The sequence below is a fragment of the Sinocyclocheilus grahami genome, unplaced genomic scaffold (assembly GCF_001515645.1).
Source record: "Sinocyclocheilus grahami isolate Dianchi unplaced genomic scaffold, SAMN03320097.WGS_v1.1 scaffold738.1, whole genome shotgun sequence".
NCBI classification, from domain to species: domain Eukaryota; kingdom Metazoa; phylum Chordata; class Actinopteri; order Cypriniformes; family Cyprinidae; genus Sinocyclocheilus; species Sinocyclocheilus grahami.
In genome coordinates, this window is record NW_015505917.1 from 704,303 (window position 1) to 728,843 (window position 24,541).

A 24,541-nucleotide genomic window follows, 5' to 3' on the forward strand; every position below is an offset into this window, starting at 1 on the left:
AGCATTTGACCGTTTCATTTCAGTAAAACTATCATCATGTCATACACACACAGAAATGTAATGGTATTCACGGCAACCCGTCAAAATAAAAGTTCGGTTTAACTTGAGGGTATTGGCAGAAATATATTACTATTGTTGAGTAGAATGTACGTAACAGACTGCTACTGCTAAAATTATTAAAACCTTATTTTTAAGGAATAAGCATTCAATATTTCTTCAATGTTTTAATTGTAATATTAAATTACCTTTATGTTCCAAAAAATTTAATTTGTTTAATTTTCATTACTTAAAAGATAGATTAAATTAATGTTTTATGCCTTAAAACAAAATGTAAATACACAACACAGAATTTCAGATTTTTTTCTGCAAAAAGAATTTCTGAGAATTTTTTCTGCAAAAAAATCACAAGGCTATTGTAAGAATAAATGAAACTTGTTTTATGCTTTCAAATTAGACATGCTAAAACAGAATTTGGTTACAATAAAACATAAGGTTGGACAAATAAAACATTTCATAGGGCCCTAAACGTAATATTTGTTAAATTGTTTAAGTTTCATGATTTTAATTAATTAGACATGTTTTTTGATTAATAAAATGTAATTTAACCATTAAAAAGGAGTCCAGAAAAAAAAAAAAAAAACAGATTCTACCCCCCCAAAACCGTAAACCTAGGGGAAACACTGCCCAAACGTACACACTACACACGGACTAAAATTTAAAAAGTGAAAAAGCATAATAGGACCCCTTTAAAATTAAAGTGTCTTTCTGCTCTAGTTTTCACTGCAGCAACAAGCTAGGATGACATTTTCACTCTTCAGATTTAATGATAGGTCCATTCCACATAGAATGTGTTTTTAGTGAACTGCTCCATTTACTAGAAGGAAGAACATAAAGCAAAAAAAAGTTAAAAAAAAAAAAGTAAATAATCAGCTTTGTGCCAAGAGAGAGAGAGAGAATGTATGCATGTATGGCATTTTACCTTTATAAAGCCATTTTTCTATAAGTGTGCATTATCTTTTGAGTCAAATTCTTACATTTAATCAATGAATTAGAATAATAAGACATTTGGGCTGTTACCAAGCAAATGAAATCAGTATCAACAAAATTAATCTTTGGAATCCAGACACAAGCTGCATCTGAAGTGGCATTTAGATGTATTTACTCACCGATTAATGCGGGACATGAATGCATTTAACCTGCAGTTACAAATGCATAAATAATGTTTTGATATATTAAACATTGAATACTGATATTTGAAATAATTAAAAAAATGAAAAGATACTTTAAATGTGAAATTAAAAGCGCCAGTAGGTGGCAGCAAGTCACTGTTAAGAAGTGAGTCATTGCGATTGAACCGAATCATTTAAACAGTCGATTCATTCAGGAACGAAACGCCGTCATGTTGCACAGAGACGCAAAACAGCGCTGTGGCTTTGTTTGGAATTGTTTTTATTGGCGAAATAGTGCAAAAACAGGCAATATGGTGTCTAAAACGTGAGTCTCTTAATAAAACTTCTAGTTTATTGAACTGTGGTAAAAAAAAGTCACATTTGTACATGGTAATTTTTGGAGAAAAAAAAGGCACTCTTCCGTGTGAACTTGATGAACTATATGAAGAGGTATAAATATACAAATTTTCTGCCCCATGTCTTGAATTTGTGATCATTCTGAATGTATTTTAATAGACCGAATCATGCCATAAAAGAGCGCACTGTAAATGCGCACGCGCACTAGGCTTCACGTAATGTGTGCACTCTGTAAATTAGTTTTTTTTTTTTTTTTTTTGCGTCGTGAGAATATTGAGCAAAATAGCTCACTTGTCATGGTGTTATTTAACTATATCATGTTATGAATAAACTAAACATTGTGATTTTTTTACCTCAGTGTGTTTCTTCGGAGTTTGTGTGTGCGGTCACGCTCATTTGTTCTGAAGTCTCGAGACAAACAGAGTGAGCCTCAGCGCGAGCTTGTATTCTGTATTCTGCAGTTCTCTCTGACGACGCAGTAACTTGCCGCGGGTCTGTCCAATGATTGTAAAGTCACCAGGTCCGTCAGACTGAAGATATTTCAGCGGTAATGAGACCAAAAATAATTAAGACCCATCGAATCCGAATTTAAGACATTTTAAGGACCCGCCGACACCCTGTATATATGATATTTGCATATGATCCAACTTAAGTACTAACTAGCTAACATAAGAATTAAGTTACTAAAACTAAACTGCAAACTTAATACAAATATAAATACACACTATATTAGTGGAGGAGAAAAGTAATGAGTACTAGTAGTGACTAATTATATATAGCTTAATTAACTAAATACTAGTAGGCTAATGAACAGTTACACATGAATTTGACAAAGATGGTGTCAACAGTAGTCACTACTGAATTTCTTCATCGTAATTTCGTAAAACAAGTCAAGTACAAGTAACAAAAACATCTACAAAATGTTCACATGGCTTGGCACAGTATCTGGGTGTGTAAAGCTTGAAAGTAGCCCTATTGGCGGCTGTGCAAAAAAAGCGCATGTCTACTAGTAAGTCAAGAAGGGGATTACCTGGGCACACAGCTGGGAGAGGAGCTGTCAATCTCCCATGTCGCGAACAGGTTCATCTGAACCGGGCGACTCGAAGAAATCGTGACCGTCCTGAGAGGCTGCAAGTGGGGAGACGGAGCTCCCGCTCGCTGCTGAAGCCCTCCTCGCTCCGACATGCTGAGCTTGTCTCGGGATATGCGCTGTCGGACCGGTCTCGGTCAGTTTAGACACTCACTCGCGCATGCAGTCTGTTCTGATGATGGCACGAGCCTCTTAACGTTCCCGCCTCCGCTCGGCGGTGGATTCACAGGAGACTTCCCTCAGTTGCTGCTGCTATCAGTCCAGCTCCTGGCTTGTGATCAGCTTGTGATCAATTGAGCGTTTAAAACAACAGCAGGAAGCGGAAATCTCTTCTTTAAAAACATATAGTAAAGCAACGCCTCTCGTTAAAGACGCACGTACGAGAGACGCAATGCAACGAGACTGAACGCGTCGCTTCTGGTTGTAGTGTAGAGCACTAGTAAGGTCCCCTAATAATAAAGTCAGTATTTTTATTTATTTAAACATATTTTATACAATATTATATTATACAACGAATTAAAACATTCGATTTGCCAAGGTTGTAGCTGCAGCTAAAGAATTACGAGCACGTTAGATTTAATTTATGTTGTCACAGATTTCATATTTAATTTAATTGTGTATGTAAAATAATTTCGAATTATTAGAATTTTGACATTTTGCATCCCCTAGTGGGCCCCAGATCCTGGTTAGGTTTAGAGCCACTATTGTAGACAGAAGGCTATTGATTATAATGGGATTGTACTAGTTTAACACTTTGTTAGCAAATTGATGGAGTAGCAGCTGCTGCAATTGTCACCTGCATTATGTAGATATGAATATCTGTGGAATCATATTTATTTAGGATTTATTTTTTGGGGGATTAACAATGGTCAGTAGCACCTGCGGTTGTCATATTAGCACAATTTTAGTCAACTCCTTCTTCTCCATGTGCATTATTAGTGTATGAAAAATAGCTGATTTTCAGATTACCGCTGAGACTACCATATAAACCAGTCTGGGTTTGCTGCTCTTAGATGATCCCCTGACCTGGTTAGGCTGGTCTGCTGATTTATAACTAAAACTGTTTGAAATGACAGAACATATTAAGTCATAAGTTTATCTTTATCTCCCTCTGTTGCTCTCTTTCTATGTATTTTTTAACACAACCCACTTGAATCTATTATGGTAGTGGCAGCTCCTAAAACACTGCAACCACCCACGCTGGCACCGTTTGTAGTTTATCTCCCCCTGACAGATTGAAGCCAGGGAGAAGTGAAGTTTCATGACATCAAGTCCTGAAACATGCAGACTGCCAAGGATTAATCAAAAAGAGCCCAGAGTTCCTTACACTTCCTGCATTTCAATCCTCTTGGATAAAGCTGAAACTGAATACATGTATTCCCTAAAGGTTATAATGTCTGCTCACTTTTTTGAGACTGTCCTGGAAATTTTAAGGGCTGTGCTTTTAGTGCAACACACTTCCTACACATTCCCACTTCAACTAGCCTACCTTAATTTTGGATGCACGATGAGCAAAATGAATGTTTGTTTTAGTCTGTTCTGATGTGATCTTTCATATACACAGTAATCAGACACCAGAATCAAACACATGTAGAATGTTGTTGCCTTTTACGCACAAAATAACATAGCTCTGAAGACTGCAGATAATCAAGCTCTCCATCAAAGGACAAGATGCTTCTAATTTTCTCTCTTTCTCTCTCCCCCTCTATCTCTGTGTGTGTGTGTGTGTGTGCATTTATGTCCCTATAGGTTTTAAATATGGGTCATTTAAAACCACAATCAGGTGACAGTCACATTATTGCAGCTCTTTGCTGCCCCCTTTTGGTCATAAAGCAACCTTTTATTTGATCAAATTCCAAAGTGGAAGGCATTTTATAATGCCCGATTCATAGTCAAGCACTGTTTTTATATTTTCGATTGGTGTGACATTAAATTATTAAGAAACATGAAAATGTAGAATTCATAAATCTACCTTGCCTGTCGCAATCCTGTTGCCTAGGACCTTTAAGAAAAATTGCCTATATGCGCCTGTCTGGTAATAACTCCTCATTTAACTACATTTTTTAAAAACATCATTATATATACACATGTGGCTCGCCAATTGAGAACAAACTTACTAAGTAATGATTTCTATACCTTTTCCGCAATCACTAAATCTGCAATGAAATTGGGCGTGGCTCAAACTTGTCTCTGGCTGGTCAGGTAAGGTGGGATTTAAATAATGGTTGTTATGTTAATAATATAACTATTTAAATTCTTCACAATGTATTTTCCAAATTAATGGATATTTAAAAAACGTATAGACCGCTGCAGAGTAAGGACGTTGTCACATGTAATCTGTTACTTTTCTCTGCGCTTGTCAAGATGGACCAATCACAGTCGTCTGGTTATTCAGCGTCGAGAAACATTTTTTTATTGAGGTTACTTAGGGCGATTTATCTCAGTATGTCATGTATCAGTGCTTGGAATTTGTAGACTAAACTATAATATAAACATATTAATGTAAAAATGTCTCTTGTATGAAATATCAATGCATTTCGATGCAGGATTCTGCTTTTTAAGCCTCCTTGCGCCCTCTAGAGGAATATAACCGCTCGTCTCATTGTAAATAGTAACATTTGGGAGCATCACACACACACACACACACACAAGCTCACTGCAGTCCCTCACACGCTGGGACAAAGCCTAACATGATATGTTAGTTCATTGAACAATACCTTATTTCAAGAATACTCGTTTCTGGATTTGGAGAGTGCCATTTTAAGGTAATGTATAATACGTTTACACTTAAAACCCTAGATTGCAAAGTTTGTATCTTGATGTTGTCAAATGTTTTCACTCTCTTCATGAGTGGTTGGCAACAACAGTAGCTGCCTGTATGTGTGTTATATTTAACCACTAACCATATAAACATATTGAGAGAAAGGATATTACATTAAATCTGCTTGTAAATAGTTAATTTTGTGGGTAGAAATGATCATAATAAATAAATACATGAATAATAATAATATGTGACTGAAATTATTTATTTATTTTTATTTTTTGTAAAATATGGAAAATGACTTTGACCTAATGTGTGTTGATGCAGCAGTGATCCATATTTTTGGTGGTGTCTCTGACAGTTCTGTCCTGGATGGAGCCAATTTGTGCCACGGGGGTCGCTGCTCGTTTGAGGAGCGAATGGGATCGAAATGAGGGATTGGGTCAGAACAATATGGCCCTTAAGTTCTTGGGCCAAGATTTTGAAACCTTGCGTGCCCGCTGCCTTCAGAGTAGATGTCTGTTTGAGGATGAAACATTCCCAGCCCAGCAGACTTCTTTAGGATTCAAGGAGTTGGGCCCTGGCTCTGCAAAAACCAAAGGTGTTCGCTGGATGAGGCCCACGGTGAGAACATTAGAATAAACTGAGAGTGTGTAGTTTGGGCCAATATTTCAAACCTAGTAAGAGCAAAAACCTTACATGTATGAATGTAAAATAAACTAGCATACATACATTTGCAAAGTCTTTGCTCACATATTTACATTTGTATTATCAGATGAAATGATGAAAATTCTGTCATCATTTACTCATCCCCATGTCATTCCAAACTATTCTTTTAGTATTCTATATGCAAAATAATATAACATAGTAAATAGGTACTGCTGGTTGATCAACATCTATTTATCTATCAATCAATGAAGCAGTGATGTCCCAGTCATTTCTATACCCTGTCTGACCCATAGGTCTTCTCTGTGTACCCCAGGAGTTCTGCACTGACCCACACTTTATTGTAGATGGGGCCACACGCACAGACATCTGCCAAGGAGCGCTAGGTAAAACAAGAATTTACTAAAACTGAAGAATACTAATAAAGAACTCAAAAACATGGCATGGATGTTTTCCCGCCACAAATCTGTTCCGAAAAGACAGTTGTGTTATCATTCCGTTTGGTTTTGTTCAGTGTTGATTCAGTTTAGTTCAATAACAGTGTGAATATTGCAAAGTTCATTATTTATCATTCAAACTAAGTTCAGCTATAGATGATTATATTGTCATTGTTCAGCTCAATTCAGTTCAGTATTGATTCAATTTAGTTAGGTAGTGCAAATTGTTGTGTTTAATATTAATAATGCATTAATGTTTAATATACTGATTGTAGGTGATTGTTGGCTGCTGGCAGCCATTGCGTGCCTTACCCTCAATGAACCCTTGCTGCATCGGGTGGTGCCTCATGGCCAGAGCTTCCATCAGCAATATGCAGGAGTCTTTCACTTCCAGGTACTGTACACTATACATGCAGATTTGTTTTTCTAATTAAAATGATATATATAAATTGTATAGATAATATATAAATGTATATGAAAACATTTATGTATTGTGTATTTATGTAGAAATGTGTAAAATAAGAATTAGAATTAAAATTAGCCCCATTACTGCACCTTTAATTATATGGACAGTTACTTCTAAAAGAAAGACATTGTGTAGATAAAGGTAATCTATTCCCTCAGCCACACAAGAAAATAGATATTTTATAAGTATTTAAGTAAATAAATGTAGAACCTATTAGTTAATTTTCTGCCACATTGCCCAAACCCTGGTTTTGTGAAAAATCCCAGACATGTCCTTCCCTTCAATGCAGCATGTAAACCGATCTGTTCCACTTCCATTTGATTCTCCATAGCTCAGCAGATCTACATTAAGCAACAGTCCCTAAACGTCAGCCCACCCTGTCTGCTGCAATGACTATATATACAGGCCTCACCCAGAAAATGAAATGGCCACATTTACCTCACCTCTGCCAAATTCCTCTTCTGTTCTCCAGCCAGGAGCCATTTAGGCTCAGTCACTCAGTGAATGCTTATAATGTTCAGAGCATTAGTGCTGCAGAGAGACTTGGAGTACAGCCAGCAGCACCTAGCATACTAATGTTTACATAGGAAGAGAAATGCACAAATTGTTATTGCATACTTAAAATATATCAAATATATATGTTGTTATCTTTTTTGTTAAGAAAACCAAATGTTTAATAATATACACTAGTGTTCAAAGGTTTGGGAATGGTAAGATTTTTTAATGTTTTTGAAAGAAGTCTCTTATGCCTACCAAGCAAATGTGCATTTATTTGATCAAAAATACAATAAAACATTAATATTATGAAATATTATTACAATTTAATTTACATTTTAAAATGTAATTTATTCCTGTGATGACAAAGCTAAATTCTGTCTTCAGTGTCACATGATCCTTCAGAAATCATTCTAAAATGCTGATTTGGTGCTCAAGAAACATTTCTTATTATCATTGTTGAAAACTGTTGTGTGCTGCTTAATATTTTTGTGGAAACCATGATACATTTTTTTCAGGATTCTTTGATGAATAGAAAGTTCAAAAGAACAGTTTTTGAAACAGAATCCTTTTGTAACATTATACATGTCTTTTGATTGATTTAATGTGTCCTTGCTGAATAAAAGTGTTAATCTCTAAAAACTTTTATTGACCCCAAACTATACAGTATATAAAACATTTGTTGCAAAAACTGTAATATTAAAAATATTAGGGGGAAGAAAAAATGACTGGATGATTGAGGCCTGATAGTGAAGATCTAGGACATTCAATTCGACATAATTTTATGAATATTTACAGTGGATGCCAAAAATATAATACAACCATCCCTCCACTGTGTGCACTGGAGGTTAATGGATGCCATCTCGGTATTACCGTATTTATGCGTTCCTGACTAGTAAAAACCATTCATGTCAAACTCGTAATTATAAGTTGAAAAACTGCAAAATCTCTAACTGTCAACAATATTAAACATGCATGCATTTAGGCATTAACATTTCCACAGAAACAAACATTTCAGAGTAAGAGGATGTCGAATCTTCAGAGTTGTCATCTTTTTAATAATAATAATTGTGATATGATGTGAGTGCAGAAAATATGTTTCCTATTGGATTTTCTAGTTTTGGCAGTTCGGGGACTGGGTGGATGTGGTGATTGACGACCGGCTGCCTGTCAGAGATGGGAAACTGCTTTTCGTCCACTCAGCTGAGGGAGCGGAGTTCTGGAGCGCCCTGGTGGAGAAGGCATATGCAAAGTAAGAGGGCTTTCAAAGATAGTCTTCAGACCAGGATGAGTCTGAAGCTTGTGTAATGAGTTTGCTGTTATGAATGTGGCAGGTTGAACGGCTGCTATGAGGCTCTATCTGGAGGCTGCACGTCTGAGGGGTTTGAGGACTTCACAGGTGGAGTGACCGAGATGTATGAGCTGAAAAAAGCTCCACCCAACCTCTTCAGCATCATCAGAAGAGCTGTGGAGAGAGGCTCCCTGATGGGCTGCTCCATAGATGTTAGTGCTCAGGGACAATGTAATCTATCAAGTCTAAAAGTTCTTATATCTGGAGAAAGCTGGGAAAGTCAGGGGAAAATCTTAGTCCATTTCAAACTTTTTAAACCCCTACAATAAATGTTATAATATAATATAATATCCATCTATCTTCCAAACCACTTGTTAGAAACATTTTCATTTTTTTAATATAAACGTAGTAACATAAATGTTTTTATACAATATAAACATATGTATTAATATATGGCGTATTAATGTATATTCAAAATGGTTATAAATAATTTGATTGAATCTATTTAATATTATATATATTAAAATGGTTAGAAATATTTTTATGAAGTATTTTAATTTATAATTTAATTTGTTTAATATAGTATTTTTAATGGAATGTATACACAAATTGTAAAATATTAATACTTCTAACCATTTTAAGGCATATGTAGAAATCTAAATTAAAAGGTAATTAAAATTGTGTGTTTATAGGTGTTATTCAGGAATTTGATTTTACTTGTTTAATATTAGATTTTTAATATCTGATGTAGGGCCATGGGATGGAATAGAATAGAATATTCATCTACCCATCTTCCAAATCACTTGTTCGATGTAGGGTCATGGGATAATATAATATAATATAATACTTTTTAATACTTAATAATATAAAGCTTTTTGGTTTAAATGGTGTAATTTCAATATCTACCAGCAGAGGCCATGCTAACCAAATTTATATATATATTCTCATATTTGGGTTACTAATATATTCAGAAGTACTAAAGATTATTTTATATTCACTTTTAGATTACAAGTTTCTTTGACATGGAGGCGATAACCTTTAAAAAACTGGTGAAAGGCCACGCATACTCCATTACTGGAGTGGAAGAGGTGAGTGCTGCATTTTGATTGACAATTACAGACAGCTCACATTGTTGTTTTTATTATTGTTTACATTAATAAACAATAAAGCTCGACTTGACTTATTGTACCTCTGTTGGCCAGGTGAAGTACAGAGGAAAGCTCACAAAGCTGTTGCGCATCAGAAACCCTTGGGGAGAGGTGGAGTGGACGGGAACCTGGAGTGATGAGTGAGAATAAGTGATGAAGTAAAATAATAATGAATAATATCAAATAGCTTTGTTGAATGCTATCATCGTCTGTCGATTCAGGTCAAGGGAATGGCGTGAAATTGACCCATCTGTAAGGTTCCGTCTGCACAACTGCCAAGAAGATGGAGAATTCTGGTAACATGCTTCTTGCATTAGGCCTATTCTCTATATATCAGTGTAATTTGTTTCTTATTCGCATATTACTTTTGAACTAGTTAAATAGGTGACGAATTAAGTAGGAATAAATAAATGCTTGAAGTGCCCCTATTATGGGTTATGAAAGGTTCATATTTTGGTTTTGGGAGTCCCCAACAACAGGTTGACATACATGCAAGGTCAAAAAATACTTTCATTGTCTTATGCATTTATGTTTTATCTTACTTGCTCAACAACTGCCAAACGATTCGCTCAACGATTCATTTTTCCAAACCCCACCTTTGTGTGACGCTTAACTGCGGTGATTGGTCTAATTTTTATTTCATCATGCCTGTAATGCCTGATAAAGCAGCGTTTGTGAACGCAGTGCTGCTTTGTTTACAGCCGTTACCGGGGAAACCGCTATTTTACTGCTCCAAAAGCGGCACCTAGTGGCAAAGAATGAATTGGCATTTTCATTCAGACCAACTGAAAAGACCAACGAGTGGGCGGGCAATATGCTAATGTTTCATGTTGATGTCAACATGAAATGGCTTGGGATTAATTTTAAAAGCTTTCTTTTGAGAGACAATAACTTTATTTAAGGTGCACTTTCAGATTTGATGTTTTCATTCACTTAGAGCTGTGTTACACACAAATCCATAATAGGGGCACTTTAATAAATAAATAAATAAGTGCTGGGTAATGATTCATTGTGAATTAATCACATCCAAAATAAATGTTTTTGTTTATGTAATATATGCATGTGTACTGTGTATATTTATTATGTGTATATATAGACGCACACATACAGTATATATTTTGAAAATATTTATACTGTATGTATATATTTATACTCATATAATTTATATTATATATAAATATACTTAATATATAAACATAACATATTTTTCTTAAATATATACATGCATGTGTGTGTATTTATATAAACATAATAAATATACACAGTACACACACACACATTATGTACACAAATTTACGATTTCACGATTAATCGTTGCCCAGCACTAAAATAAATACAACTTAAGCTCAACAAGGACATCCATGGCATGAAAGTTGTGTCATCATATACTCACCCTGTATGACTTTATTTTGTGGAACACAAAAGAAGCTATTTTGAAGAAGGTTTCAGCTGTTTTTATCCATATAATGAAACTCCGTGGGATCCATTGTCCATTGCAAGCACAGAAACATTTAGCAAAATACCTTCTGAACTATTCCTTCAGGCTTTAAATATGAGCATCATTCGCCCACAGGATGTCATTCAGTGACTTCATACGAGAGTTCAGCAGACTAGAGATCTGTAACCTGACGCCGGATGCGCTACAGAGCAGCGAAGTGAAGAAGTGGAACACATCCCTGTATCCTGGTGAATGGAGAAGAGGAAGCACTGCTGGCGGCTGCAGGAATTATCCAGGCATATTCCTTACCAAAGTCTTTAAGATGCTTGTGAGCTGACCACGAGAGACTATCACATTAAAATATGTTTCTCTCTACACAGCAACATTTTGGATCAATCCCCAGTTTAAAATAGTCTTGAAGGAACCAGATACTGAGAGTCAAGAAGACTGCACTTTTCTGGTGGCCCTGATGCAGAAGAATCGCAGGAAGTTACGCCGGGAGGGCAAAGACATGGAAACGATTGGATTTGCCGTTTATGAGGTAGAAAACTATTTTGATAAGTAATTTAATAGGGTTGAATATATATATCTGTTCATCAGAATCAATCAGCTTTTAGATGCTTTTTACATACCTAGAATAAATTATTTTTATGTATTATAGAGGAGACTGGAGCAAGTTGTCACAAATTCTTTATCTCACTAACTATATGGCTTTTAGATGTGACAACCAGCCCCAGTGTTCCCTATGTTATTATAGAAAATTACTAAGAAAAACTAAACTATGCATATTTATCAATTGGTTATGTTTCTAAACTTTATTTCTGAATCTTACAGGTCCCTGAAGAGGTATGAGATGTGTGCCAGATAAATGAATCTCATCAGCATTGTTTAACATTGGTAAACCATTTGTTATCAGTCAGGTTGGTTTCTGAACTGCAGACTGCTTGTTAGTTTAAAGGGGTCATATGATGCGATTTCAAGTTTTCCTTAATCTTTGGAGTGTTACAAGCTGTTCGTGAATAGATAAGATCCCTAAAGTTGCAAAGACTAAAGTCTCAAACCCAAAGAGATATTCTTTATAAAAGTTCAGACTCGTCCACGCCCTCCTAAAACTCCTCGTTTAAACACACCCCCACATGTCTACGTCACGATGTGGGAAGATTTGCATAACACCGCCCAAATGTTCATGCAAAGAAAGAAGGTGTAACTTTGATTCTCACTGTAGTATTGTTGCTGCCGCTGCCACCATGTCGTGGAGACTTTGTGTGTTTCGTTGTGAAAGCAAAACTACTTTGTTTGGTCTTCCAAAAGAAGACACAACTAGAAATCAGTGGTTAAGTTGTATTTACAACACTGTTCCAGAACATTTCAAACCAAATATTCAGATGTGTGCAACGCATTTTACGGAGGACAAGGACTGTTTCCTGGGAGAGTAGCCTACAATGCCGGTGTTCCGGTGAGTTCAGTTCCCCTGTTTGCCCTTCGGCGCGCATGCTGACCCTATACAGTATATGATGCTGACAAATAATGCTGACTCACAGCCTGTAAGTACGCTTTCATATATAAAGGATTTGCCACTGATGATTCAAACGCGAGTTTTGTGCAGTGTAGAGTAGCGCTTGTTGTTTGTCATTTCTCCGATCACAAATGCAGATATGGTTTTGTTTACTTGGCGCGATGCGATGCAACGCAATGCATAAAAAGGCAGTATAAGTCATTATAATCCGTAATTATGTCCCCACTGGATGCAACAAATGCCTCGTTTATAATAGGTTTTAATGTTTTTGTCTCATCGCTCCGGCCGGGACACGGCATCACAGTATGGTAATAGGGGCGTAATCTTTCAGTCACACGCTTGAGGTATTCGGCCAATCACAACGCACTGGATAGCTGGCCAATCAGAGCACACCTCGCTTTTCAGAATGATGAGCTTTGTAAAAATCGATGCGTTTCAGAAAGGCGGGGCATAGAGGAGAAACAATAATGTACAGTATGTGGAAAATAATGTTTTTTTAACCTTAAAACGCATAAACATTTCATTACACCAAATACACAAAATAATGTTCTTTTTTTAGCAACGTCATATGACCCCTTTAAGGTAGCCTACCACTGAGAGATCCTGCACATGGTCACTTAGCTGAGAACACATAGAGTACAGTGTGTTGTGATCTGAATTTCCTCTCCTGTCAGTATCTGGGCCGGGTGGGTGTGCATCTGAAGCGTGATTTTTTCCTCACCCGCACATCCAGCGCTCGTTCTGAGCTCTTCATCAACCTTCGAGAGGTGAGCTCGCGTTTCTGCCTGCCAGCGGGGGAATATATCATCGTCCCCTCCACCTTTGAGCCCCAGAAAGAAGGAGACTTTGTGCTGAGGGTCTTCTCAGAAAAGGCTGCTGACTCTCAGTGAGTGACTATTTGAGAATAAATGTTTGTTTTATTCAAATGTAACATTAATATATATTTAAAATGATTATTGAATAAATAAATGGCACTTTGAAGTTTAATATAATATTTATATAAACTATGTATAAGTTAATTAAAATAATTAAAACTTTGATTGAATTGGGTTAAGATAATGTTTTTATGGAGCATTAATAAATTTTCAAAATGTTTAGAAATATGAATAAATGAACATTTTATCGAATTTGCTTATGATAATATTTCTACAGAGCATTAATAAATATTCAAAATGTTTAGAGATATGAACAATTGAAGATTTGATTGAATTTAGTTAAAATAATATTTTTACAGAGCATTAATAAATATTCAAAATCGTTAGAAATATGAATGAAATTTTGATTGAATTTGGTTAGTATAATATTTTTACAGAGCATTAATACATAATCAAAATGATTAGCAATATAAATGGAAATTTGTTTGAATTTGTTTAATATACAATTTATTAAAAGAGCATTAATATTAAAAATGGTTAGAGATAAAAAACTATTGAATTTTTTAAAAATTTGTTTAATATATTTTACAGAGCATTAATAAATATTCAAAATGATTTGCAATATAAATGAAAAATGTTTTGAATTATTTGAATTTGTTTAATATATTATTTTTTAATGGAGCATTAATAAATATTCAAAATGGTTAGAAATATGAATAAATGAAATTTTGATTGAATTTGATTAATATTACATTTTTGCAGAGCATCAATAAATACTAAAAATGATTAGCAGTATAAAATGAAAAGTTGTTTGAATTTAATATATTTTAATGAAGCATTAATAAATATTCAAAATGGTTAGAAATATAAATGTATTACAATTTTATTTGTTCAAATTAAATTTCTTTAAATATATTTGAATATGTATTAACGCTCTGTTAATATATAAAATGAAGCACTAATTTATGTTCAAATACATTGTATGTTTGTACTACAAATACGTGTTGCAAAGCATTAATATATATTCAATATATATATATATATCGCTAATAAAATAGTACACATTAAACCACTGCTGAGAGAAAATAAGATGAATTTGTTTTTGTCTATAGGGAGCTAGATGATGAAATTTCAGCAGATGTACCCGAGGAGGTGAGTTTTCTTGTGAAATGTTTTTAACAGTACTGTACACAGATGCATCCTGGGAAGTTTTGCTGCTGAATAATGTGTTGTTTCTATGGCAGTCTGTGCTCCAGGAGAGCGACATGGACGAGGGCTTCAAGGCGCTTTTTGCAAAGCTGGCAGGGCCGGTAAGACAGCAGGAAGTGGGAGGATTTCATGGGTTGCTGTGGTGCCCAATAGCTTGATTGACTCATTCACTCTGGTCAACAGGAAATGGAAATCAATGTGTCGAAACTCCAGATGATTCTGAACCGGGTTGTTGGCAAACGTGAGTGTGCTTACGGACAAGTAAAGGAAATTTCATTAGTTTCATAATTATGTTCTGTGGTAAATGACAACATTCTGCATATGCTGCAAATAAAATCATATTTAACAAGAAATATTCCCTGAAAGGCACCAACTGATGTTCAAAATGCCCTTATGATTGTTCTTCTTGCAGATAAAGATATAAAGACAGACGGATTTGACAAAGAGGCCTGTCGAGGCATGATCAATCTTATGGATGTATCCTTTGAAGACTCTACACTCAAGAATGTTAGCGTTTGTGGTCCTTTTTAATATGTCATGCTGTAAATAGTATGCCTTGACCTGCCTTGAAGACAACTGGCGCTGGAAAGCTGGGACTGACAGACTTCCATGTGCTCTGGGAGAAGATCAAACGATATCTTGTCAGTGGTAACATTTTATGCTTGCTTTATGGTGTATATATATGTTGTAGATCTCTAAATGTTAGTTTGGAGTCGACAATTAATACTTTTATTCAGCAAGGATGCATTAAATGGATCAAAAGTGGCAGTAAAGATATTTGTGTTACAAAACATTTCTATTGTAATAAATGCTGTTCTTTTGAACAGTTTTCAACACTGTTAATTATGTTAGGTTCACGAATTGGCCCAATGGAGGTATCCAATTGTGGATGAAGGTTTCCTGCGTGTTCGGTCTTTTCAGCACGCAAAGTTATTCAATTTAGGTTAAATTATCATCTGACTCCATTTTATTATCTAATCTGAGTCCATTTTCTTATGACCACGAATTTAGGTTGAAATGCCAATTGGTTGTTTGTTCATTTCTAGTTATTATTATTATTATTCTCACATTTGATTATTCTATTTCGCTCTTTAATCGTATTGAATCTCATTAATCTTATTCCTATGACACTTGAGTCTCGTACCGGCCGGTGTACGGATCTCATATTCACAAACTCGTCAGTCTTGGTCATTAGACAGAGGCGAGTGACTAATATTCTAGACGGCTCGTGCCATACTTTGCTCATTCCAGAATACTTTTTATAAGTCCCCATAGATCCGTACACACTTAATTAAAGTAAGACTATATCTAACCAGAGGTCATGACCATTACTATAGAACCAAGTTGACCAACTTATAACTTCCTCTAATGTAACTTTATATAATCATGCTGTGATTTCTCACGTACACTTAGTTAGAATAATTTTACAATAACCAGAGGTTGAGGCTGACCTGAATTTATTTGCTCTAAACGGAAAAACCCAATAGCCTCTACAGTCTAAGTATACATACAGTAAGTGTTAGCTGGAGCTCTACAACATAATTTTAGTCCACTACTAACCTGAGCGCAGATTTGCGGTGTTAAAGACTTAACAATTAATTAGAGTCAATAATCTCAGAATAAATTCAAATGTAGCAATTTATTATCAGTCAGGAAAATGTATTATGCCAATTACATAGCCAATTCAAAGATATCATATCAATGCAAAACATCAAATTCTCAAAGATTAATCTAAGAGTAAAAGATGCATACCTGACCTTAGAAAATACATAGTATGGAGTGTAGAGACACACACCACACAAGCTTTCTGGCTACAGAATCGCCCCGATCTTCTTGCAAGATTTCCTTAAGTACTTGAGACCAAGACAAAAATCCCCCGAAATGGAGAAAGGAACTAACAATTTGAATTTGTATTGATCCTGGATCAATATTACTGTCCAAAAATTTTGGCTAAACCCAATCCTTACCCATAATTTATTCCTAAAATCAGTGTGAAATGATAGCTGATTAACAAGGGTGTAGAAGCACCAAACTCTGATTGTAAGCCTAAAGTTAGAAATATGAATAAATGAAATTTTGATTGAATTTGATTAATATTACATTTTTGCAGAGCATCAATAAATACTAAAAATGATTAGCAGTATAAAATGAAAAGTTGTTTGAATTTAATATATTTTAATGAAGCATTAATAAATATTCAAAATGGTTAGAAATATGAATAAATGAAATTTTGATTGAATTTGATTAATATTACATTTTTGCAGAGCATCAATAAATACTAAAAATGATTAGCAGTATAAAATGAAAAGTTGTTTGAATTTAATATATTTTAATGAAGCATTAATAAATATTCAAAATGGTTAGAAATATGAATAAATGAAATTTTGATTGAATTTGATTAATATTACATTTTTGCAGAGCATCAATAAATACTAAAAATGATTAGCAGTATAAAATGAAAAGTTGTTTGAATTTAATATATTTTAATGAAGCATTAATAAATATTCAAAATGGTTAGAAATATGAATAAATGAAATTTTGATTGAATTTGATTAATATTACATTTTTGCAGAGCATCAATAAATACTAAAAATGATTAGCAGTATAAAATGAAAAGTTGTTTGAATTTAATATATTTTAATGAAGCATTAATAAATATTCAAAATGGTTAGAAATATAAATGTATTACAATTTTATTTGTTCAAATTAAATTTCTTTAAATATATTTGAATATGTATTAACGCTCTGTTAATATATAAAATGAAGCACTAATTTATGTTCAAATACATTGTATGTTTGTACTACAAATACGTGTTGCAAAGCATTAATATATATTCAATATATATATATATATCGCTAATAAAATAGTACACATTAAACCACTGCTGAGAGAAAATAAGATGAATTTGTTTTTGTCTATAGGGAGCTAGATGATGAAATTTCAGCAGATGTACCCGAGGAGGTGAGTTTTCTTGTGAAATGTTTTTAACAGTACTGTACACAGATGCATCCTGGGAAGTTTTGCTGCTGAATAATGTGTTGTTTCTATGGCAGTCTGTGCTCCAGGAGAGCGACATGGACGAGGGCTTCAAGGCGCTTTTCGCAAAGCTGGCAGGGCCGGTAAGACAGCAGGAAGTGGGAGGATTTCATGGGTTGCTGTGGTGCCCAATAGCTTGATTGACTCATTCACTCTGGTCAACAGGAAATGGAAATCAATGTGTCGAAACTCCAGATGATTCTGAACCGGGTTGTTGGCAAACGTGAGTGTGCTTACGGACAAGTAAAGGAAATTTCATTAGTTTCATAATTATGTTCTGTGGTAAATGACAACATTCTGCATATGCTGCAAATAAAATCATATTTAACAAGAAATATTCCCTGAAAGGCACCAACTGATGTTCAAAATGCCCTTATGATTGTTCTTCTTGCAGATAAAGATATAAAGACAGACGGATTTGACAAAGAGGCCTGTCGAGGCATGATCAATCTTATGGATGTATCCTTTGAAGACTCTACACTCAAGAATGTTAGCGTTTGTGGTCCTTTTTAATATGTCATGCTGTAAATAGTATGCCTTGACCTGCCTTGAAGACAACTGGCGCTGGAAAGCTGGGACTGACAGACTTCCATGTGCTCTGGGAGAAGATCAAACGATATCTTGTCAGTGGTAACATTTTATGCTTGCTTTATGGTGTATATATATGTTGTAGATCTCTAAATGTTAGTTTGGAGTCGACAATTAATACTTTTATTCAGCAAGGATGCATTAAATGGATCAAAAGTGGCAGTAAAGATATTTGTGTTACAAAACATTTCTATTGTAATAAATGCTGTTCTTTTGAACAGTTTTCAACACTGTTAATTATGTTAGGTTCACGAATTGGCCCAATGGAGGTATCCAATTGTGGATGAAGGTTTCCTGCGTGTTCGGTCTTTTCAGCACGCAAAGTTATTCAATTTAGGTTAAATTATCATCTGACTCCATTTTATTATCTAATCTGAGTCCATTTTCTTATGACCACGAATTTAGGTTGAAATGCCAATTGGTTGTTTGTTCATTTCTAGTTATTATTATTATTATTCTCACATTTGATTATTCTATTTCGCTCTTTAATCGTATTGAATCTCATTAATCTTATTCCTATGACACTTGAGTCTCGTACCGGCCGGTGTACGGATCTCATATTCACAAACTCGTCAGTCTTGGTCATTAGACAGAGGCGAGTGACTAATATTCTAGACGGCTCGTGCCATACTTTGCTCATTCCAGAATACTTTTTATAAGTCCCCATAGATCCGTACACACTTAATTAAAGTAAGACTATATCTAACCAGAGGTCATGACCATTACTATAGAACCAAGTTGACCAACTTATAACTTCCTCTAATGTAACTTTATATAATCATGCTGTGATTTCTCACGTACACTTAGTTAGAATAATTTTACAATAACCAGAGGTTGAGGCTGACCTGAATTTATTTGCTCTAAACGGAAAAACCCAATAGCCTCTACAGTCTAAGTATACATACAGTAAGTGTTAGCTGGAGCTCTACAACATAATTTTAGTCCACTACTAACCTGAGCGCAGATTTGCGGTGTTAAAGACTTAACAATTAATTAGAGTCAATAATCTCAGAATAAATTCAAATGTAGCAATTTATTATCAGTCAGGAAAATGTATTATGCCAATTACATAGCCAATTCAAAGATATCATATCAATGCAAAACATCAAATTCTCAAAGATTAATCTAAGAGTAAAAGATGCATACCTGACCTTAGAAAATACATAGTATGGAGTGTAGAGACACACACCACACAAGCTTTCTGGCTACAGAATCGCCCCGATCTTCTTGCAAGATTTCCTTAAGTACTTGAGACCAAGACAAAAATCCCCCGAAATGGAGAAAGGAACTAACAATTTGAATTTGTATTGATCCTGGATCAATATTACTGTCCAAAAATTTTGGCTAAACCCAATCCTTACCCATAATTTATTCCTAAAATCAGTGTGAAATGATAGCTGATTAACAAGGGTGTAGAAGCACCAAACTCTGATTGTAAGCCTAAAACAGACATTTCCTGAAAAGTTATCCCTTAATTCTGATTGGTTAATGGTTAATTGGAATGTTGTTCCAGGATCAAAAAGGATGTTGATCCAGGAACATGTTGTACTTGGTGAAATCACGGTCACCGTATTTGAATACACTATGGCCCTGTCCCAAATGGAACACTTCTCTTCATGTGCACTTTCGGTCTTGTGGACTTACAATGGCCGCCGCGTGTGTCCGTTACATCCACGAGACCCAGGGTTGCCAGGTTTTCACAACAAAAAACTAGCCCAATGGCATTTCGAGGGGGATCCCCTGGTAAAAATAGCATTCTGGTGGGGTAAAATACTTGTTTTTGGTGGGGTTCCCCTGGTAAAATTGTCATTTTAGGGGCTAAATATCACGTTACTGGGGTCGCTTAAACCCGTGGACATGAAAAACCACCAGCGCCAACAGAGTTAAAGTAGCCCAATTCCACGGGAAAACCTCGGACTTGGCAACACTGAAGACCGTAGGGCAGGGATCCTCAAATCTGGCCCACGAGATCCACTTTCCTGCAGTTTAGCTCTAACCCAAATCAAACACACCTGAGCATGCTGATCAATGTCTTCGGGATCATTAGAAAATCACAGGTTGGTGACTTTGATCAGGGTTGGAGCTAAATTCTGCAGCGTATTGGCCCTCCAGGGCAAGATTTGAGGAACCCTGCCGTAGGGTGTCCCATTCGTCATTTTAGGTTCAAAAGGGTGCTCGCGGCCGCTATGCACCCTCGAGCCGCACTTTTGCCAAGCCCGCACTGGGGCGAGCTCCGCAGCAGACTTCTACCCGACAGTCAAAGCGGCATTACGTCACGAAAGTGCGGACTCAGAGGAAGACCGCGAGGGTTTAGGGTGCCATTTGGGACAGGGCCATATGTGTGTATTGTCCGTCTCAGAAGATTGAATAGTTGTCTGAGGTTCTGTAATTCTTACAATTATAAGAAATGTTTCTTGAGCAGCAAATCAGCATATTAGAATGATTTCTGAAGGATCATGTGACCCTGAATGACTGCTGAAAATTCAGCATTGCATTACTGGAATAAATTACATTTTAAAATATATTAAAATAGAAAACATTTATTTGAAATTGTAATAATATTTCACACCATTGCTCTTTTTATTGTATTTTTTATCAAATAAATACAGCCATGATGAGCATAAGAAACTTGTTTCCAAAATATTAAAAATCTTACTGACTGCAAACTTTTTAATGTTAGTACAAATGTTGATGGGGTTTTTTTTTTCCTTCAAAAAAATCGCTAGGCGGTGTTTAGGAAGTTTGACTTGGACAAGTCCGGCACAATGAGCTCTTATGAAATGCGTCTGGCGCTAGAATCAGCAGGTATCTGCTCCTTAAATAGCACAACATCAATAATTACTGTGGTATATTATGTTTATGCAGACTTTTTGAATTTATACCTTCTGTAAGGCTTCAAGTTGACCAACAATTTGTTCCAGTTGATAATCCTACGCTACGCAAAGCCAGACCTCAACGTGGACTTTGACAGCTTTGTGTCCTGTCTGATCCGCCTGGAGACTATGTTCAGTAAGTGTGCCAAGTAGAAAACACCAAAACCCCTCAGAAATTCAGTGTAGCATTAAGACAAATGATTTGTAAGATAGGACTAGATGTGTTAAGAGTTCACTTTTTATTCCAACAGAAACTTTTAAAACAATGGACGCTGATGAAAATGGATTGGTATCCTTCAGCTTCACCCAGGTTGGTCTTAACTGCTCATTAGCAATTAGAAATTTCAATAGCAAATGCTTTCTTGTCTCTCTGTGGTCCAGTAATATGTTTGCAACATCTTGTTTTCTTCCTTTCTTCTTAGTGGATCACCCTCACTATGTTTACTTAGATGGATGTTCCTCTTCCTCAGTGCTTCCTCTGTCCTTACTTCCTCTTCTTTACTACATGCCTCCTGTAACCTCAGTAGTATTCATGAAGTGGGTAAATGACTGACAATAAGGAACTCATACTATCATGACATGATGGATGCAGTTTTCATTCAGTAAGAAAGGAAAGGAAAGCAAACATTGAGATGAAACTGCCAACAGAATATACTCAGAAAAAGCAGTGTTTGTTTACACTACAATTCAAACGTTTGGGGTCAGAAAGATTTTTTTTTAAATAAGTTAATACTTCTATATTTAGTAAGGATGCCTAAACCGATCAAAAGTGACAGTAATAATTTCAAATAAATGCTGTTCTTTTAAACGTTACATTCTTCAAAGAATACTGCAAAATGTTTTCAACACTGATAAAAATACGAGCACCAAATCAGCATATAAGTGATTTCTAATGGCTGCTGTAAATTCAGCTTTGCCATCACAGGAATACATTACATTTTTAAAAAGAAAGCAGTTCTTTTAAATTGTAATATTATTTCAGAATATTACTGTTTTTACTGTATTTTTTATCAAATAAATGCAGTCTTGATGAGCATAAAAAACACTAAAAACATCCTTCTGACCCCAAACTTTTGAATGGTAGTGTATATAAAGTTTACATGCATGCAAACAGTATTTTGACAAAAAAAAAAAATGAGCGTAAGAAGAGTTGAACGTACGTCACTGTAGTGTAGAAAAGTACTGTGAAATAGAGAGAGAATGAACTGACCATTCTCTCATTATACCTTGTTTACTTTCGTGTGTGTGTGTGCTTTAAAAGTAGTGAATAATCTTTTTCTTACCACATTGCCTTAAACAGACTGTTTATGCAATGATTCTCAATATATATTAAAATAAAGCCTCAAAATTGCATTATAAAGTGTGTGATCATTACATCAAGAATAAATATGCTTTTACATATAAATATACATGACTACCACAAGTAAACATCAGGAACGTCTCTTACATCCAAACTATATGACCTATGGAACTCTAGGCCTCGCAGCTGTCAATCAAACGCTCCAGTGACTAGCCATTAAAAGGTACAGAGGTATTACCTGTGAGGACACGCCTCCCTCAGTCCTGATCTAAGCTACAGGAAACACCGGCTCGATGGCCAGCGCAAACTTCTTGTAACTCATGTGATGGAAAGCTCTCCGTTCCAGGCAGCTCTGTGGAGAAGCCTAACTGCTGCTAGGAGCACAGCAAGAGTTGAAGACGCCTGTGAAGCTCAGCTAGACGTTTCTAATTCGCTCTCAGTTCAGTGCGAGTCCTTCACTCACAGGCATGTTGATGTGGGCGGTGAGGAGAGGAGCACTCTTTCCTTCCCTTAGCACAAACACCTGAAATCAGAAACGTAACATCAAACAGCTGCTTGATTTCATAATATGCATGGGAGCAGTGTCTAGTTATCATTCTGTAAATAAAAATGGTTAATTCTATTTTGTCTAAACATTTTGGGACAATTTTGGTATATAGTGGTCTGCGTGCATATTTACATTTACATTACATTTAGTCATTTAGCAGACGCTTTTATCCAAAGCGACTTACAAATGAGGAATTAATATACAAACCCGATTCCAAAAAAGTTGGGACACTGTACAAATTGAGTAAAAAAGGAATGGAATAATTTACAAATCTCATAAACTTATATTTTATTCACAATAGAATATAGATAACATATCAAATGTTGAAAGTGAGACATTTTGAAATGTCATGCCAAATATTGGCTCATTTTGGATTTCATGAGAGCTACACATTCCAAAAAAGTTGGGACAGGTAGCAATAAGAGGCCGGAAAAGTTAAATGTACATATAAGGAACAGCTGGAGGACCAATTTGCAACTTATTAGGTCAATTGGCAACATAATTGGGTATAAAAAGAGCCTCTCAGAGTAGCAGTGTCTCTCAGAAGTCAAGATGGGCAGAGGATCACCAATTCCCCCAATGCTGCAGCGAAAAATAGTGGAGCAATATCAGAAAGGAGCTTCTCAGAGAACAATTGCAAAGAGTTTGAAGTTATCATCATCTACAGTGCATAATATCATCCAAAGATTCAGAGAATCTGGAACAATCTCTGTGCGTAAGGGTCAAGGCCAGAAAACCATACTGGATGCCCGTGATCTTCGGGCCCTTAGACGGCACTGCATCACATACAGGAATGCTACTGTAATGGAAATCACAACATGGGCTCAGGAATACTTCCAGAAAACATTGTCGGTGAACCCAATCCACCGTGCCATTCGCCGTTGCCAGCTAAAACTCTATAGGTCAAAAAACAAGCCATATCTAAACATGATCCAGAAGCGCAGGCGTTTTCTCTGGGCCAAGGCTCATTTAAAATGGACTGTGGCAAAGTGGAAAACTGTTCTGTCGTCAGACGAATCAAAATTTGAAGTTCTTTTTGGAAAACTGGGACGCCATGTCATCCGGACTAAAGAGGACAAGGACAACCCAAGTTGTTATCAGCGCTCAGTTCAGAAGCCTGCATCTCTGATGGTATGGGGTTGCATGAGTGCGTGTGGCATGGGCAGCTTACACATCTGGAAAGGCACCATCAATGCTGAAAGGTATATCCAAGTTCTAGAACAACATATGCTCCCATCCAGACGTCGTCTCTTTCAGGAAAGACCTTGCATTTTCCAA

At 35.7% G+C, this 24,541-nt stretch overlaps 2 protein-coding genes and 1 long non-coding RNA gene across 4 annotated transcripts in view; 1 reads left to right on the forward strand and 2 right to left on the reverse strand.

Annotated features, from left to right (window-relative positions):
- Positions 1 to 3,015, reverse strand: part of pacs1a (phosphofurin acidic cluster sorting protein 1a) — a 41,023-nt gene extending 38,008 nt beyond the window's left edge. The window contains exon 1 of one of the 2 annotated variants that reach the window (XM_016244913.1): positions 2,557 to 3,015. In XM_016244913.1, the coding sequence (XP_016100399.1) occupies positions 2,557 to 2,711 (155 nt within the window). In that variant the 5' untranslated portion in view covers positions 2,712 to 3,015. The remainder of the gene's footprint in view (positions 1 to 2,556) is intronic. The other variant, XM_016244915.1, reaches the window with a different exon arrangement.
- Positions 3,016 to 5,233: 2,218 nt separating this feature from the next.
- LOC107560673 (calpain-1 catalytic subunit) lies at positions 5,234 to 22,157 on the forward strand. The gene is made up of 22 exons (XM_016244916.1): positions 5,234 to 5,381; positions 5,739 to 6,001; positions 6,360 to 6,429; positions 6,756 to 6,874; positions 8,560 to 8,693; positions 8,776 to 8,944; positions 9,737 to 9,820; positions 9,935 to 10,020; positions 10,102 to 10,176; positions 11,454 to 11,614; positions 11,699 to 11,859; positions 12,153 to 12,164; positions 13,509 to 13,720; positions 14,822 to 14,861; positions 14,954 to 15,019; positions 15,102 to 15,159; positions 15,331 to 15,395; positions 15,491 to 15,559; positions 21,270 to 21,348; positions 21,436 to 21,552; positions 21,668 to 21,726; positions 21,839 to 22,157. The coding sequence occupies exons 2-22, from the start codon at positions 5,750 to 5,752 to the stop codon at positions 21,863 to 21,865; spliced, it is 2,115 nt and encodes a 704-aa protein (XP_016100402.1). The 5' UTR covers positions 5,234 to 5,381; positions 5,739 to 5,749; the 3' UTR covers positions 21,866 to 22,157.
- The window catches only part of LOC107560677 (uncharacterized), a 19,372-nt gene continuing 6,769 nt past the window's right edge, over positions 11,939 to 24,541 (reverse strand). Inside the window, exons 2-3 of the long non-coding RNA XR_001605758.1 lie at positions 13,170 to 13,172; positions 11,939 to 11,950 (exon numbers count right to left, since the gene is read on the reverse strand). This is a non-coding gene — a long non-coding RNA (uncharacterized lncRNA). The remainder of the gene's footprint in view (positions 11,951 to 13,169; positions 13,173 to 24,541) is intronic.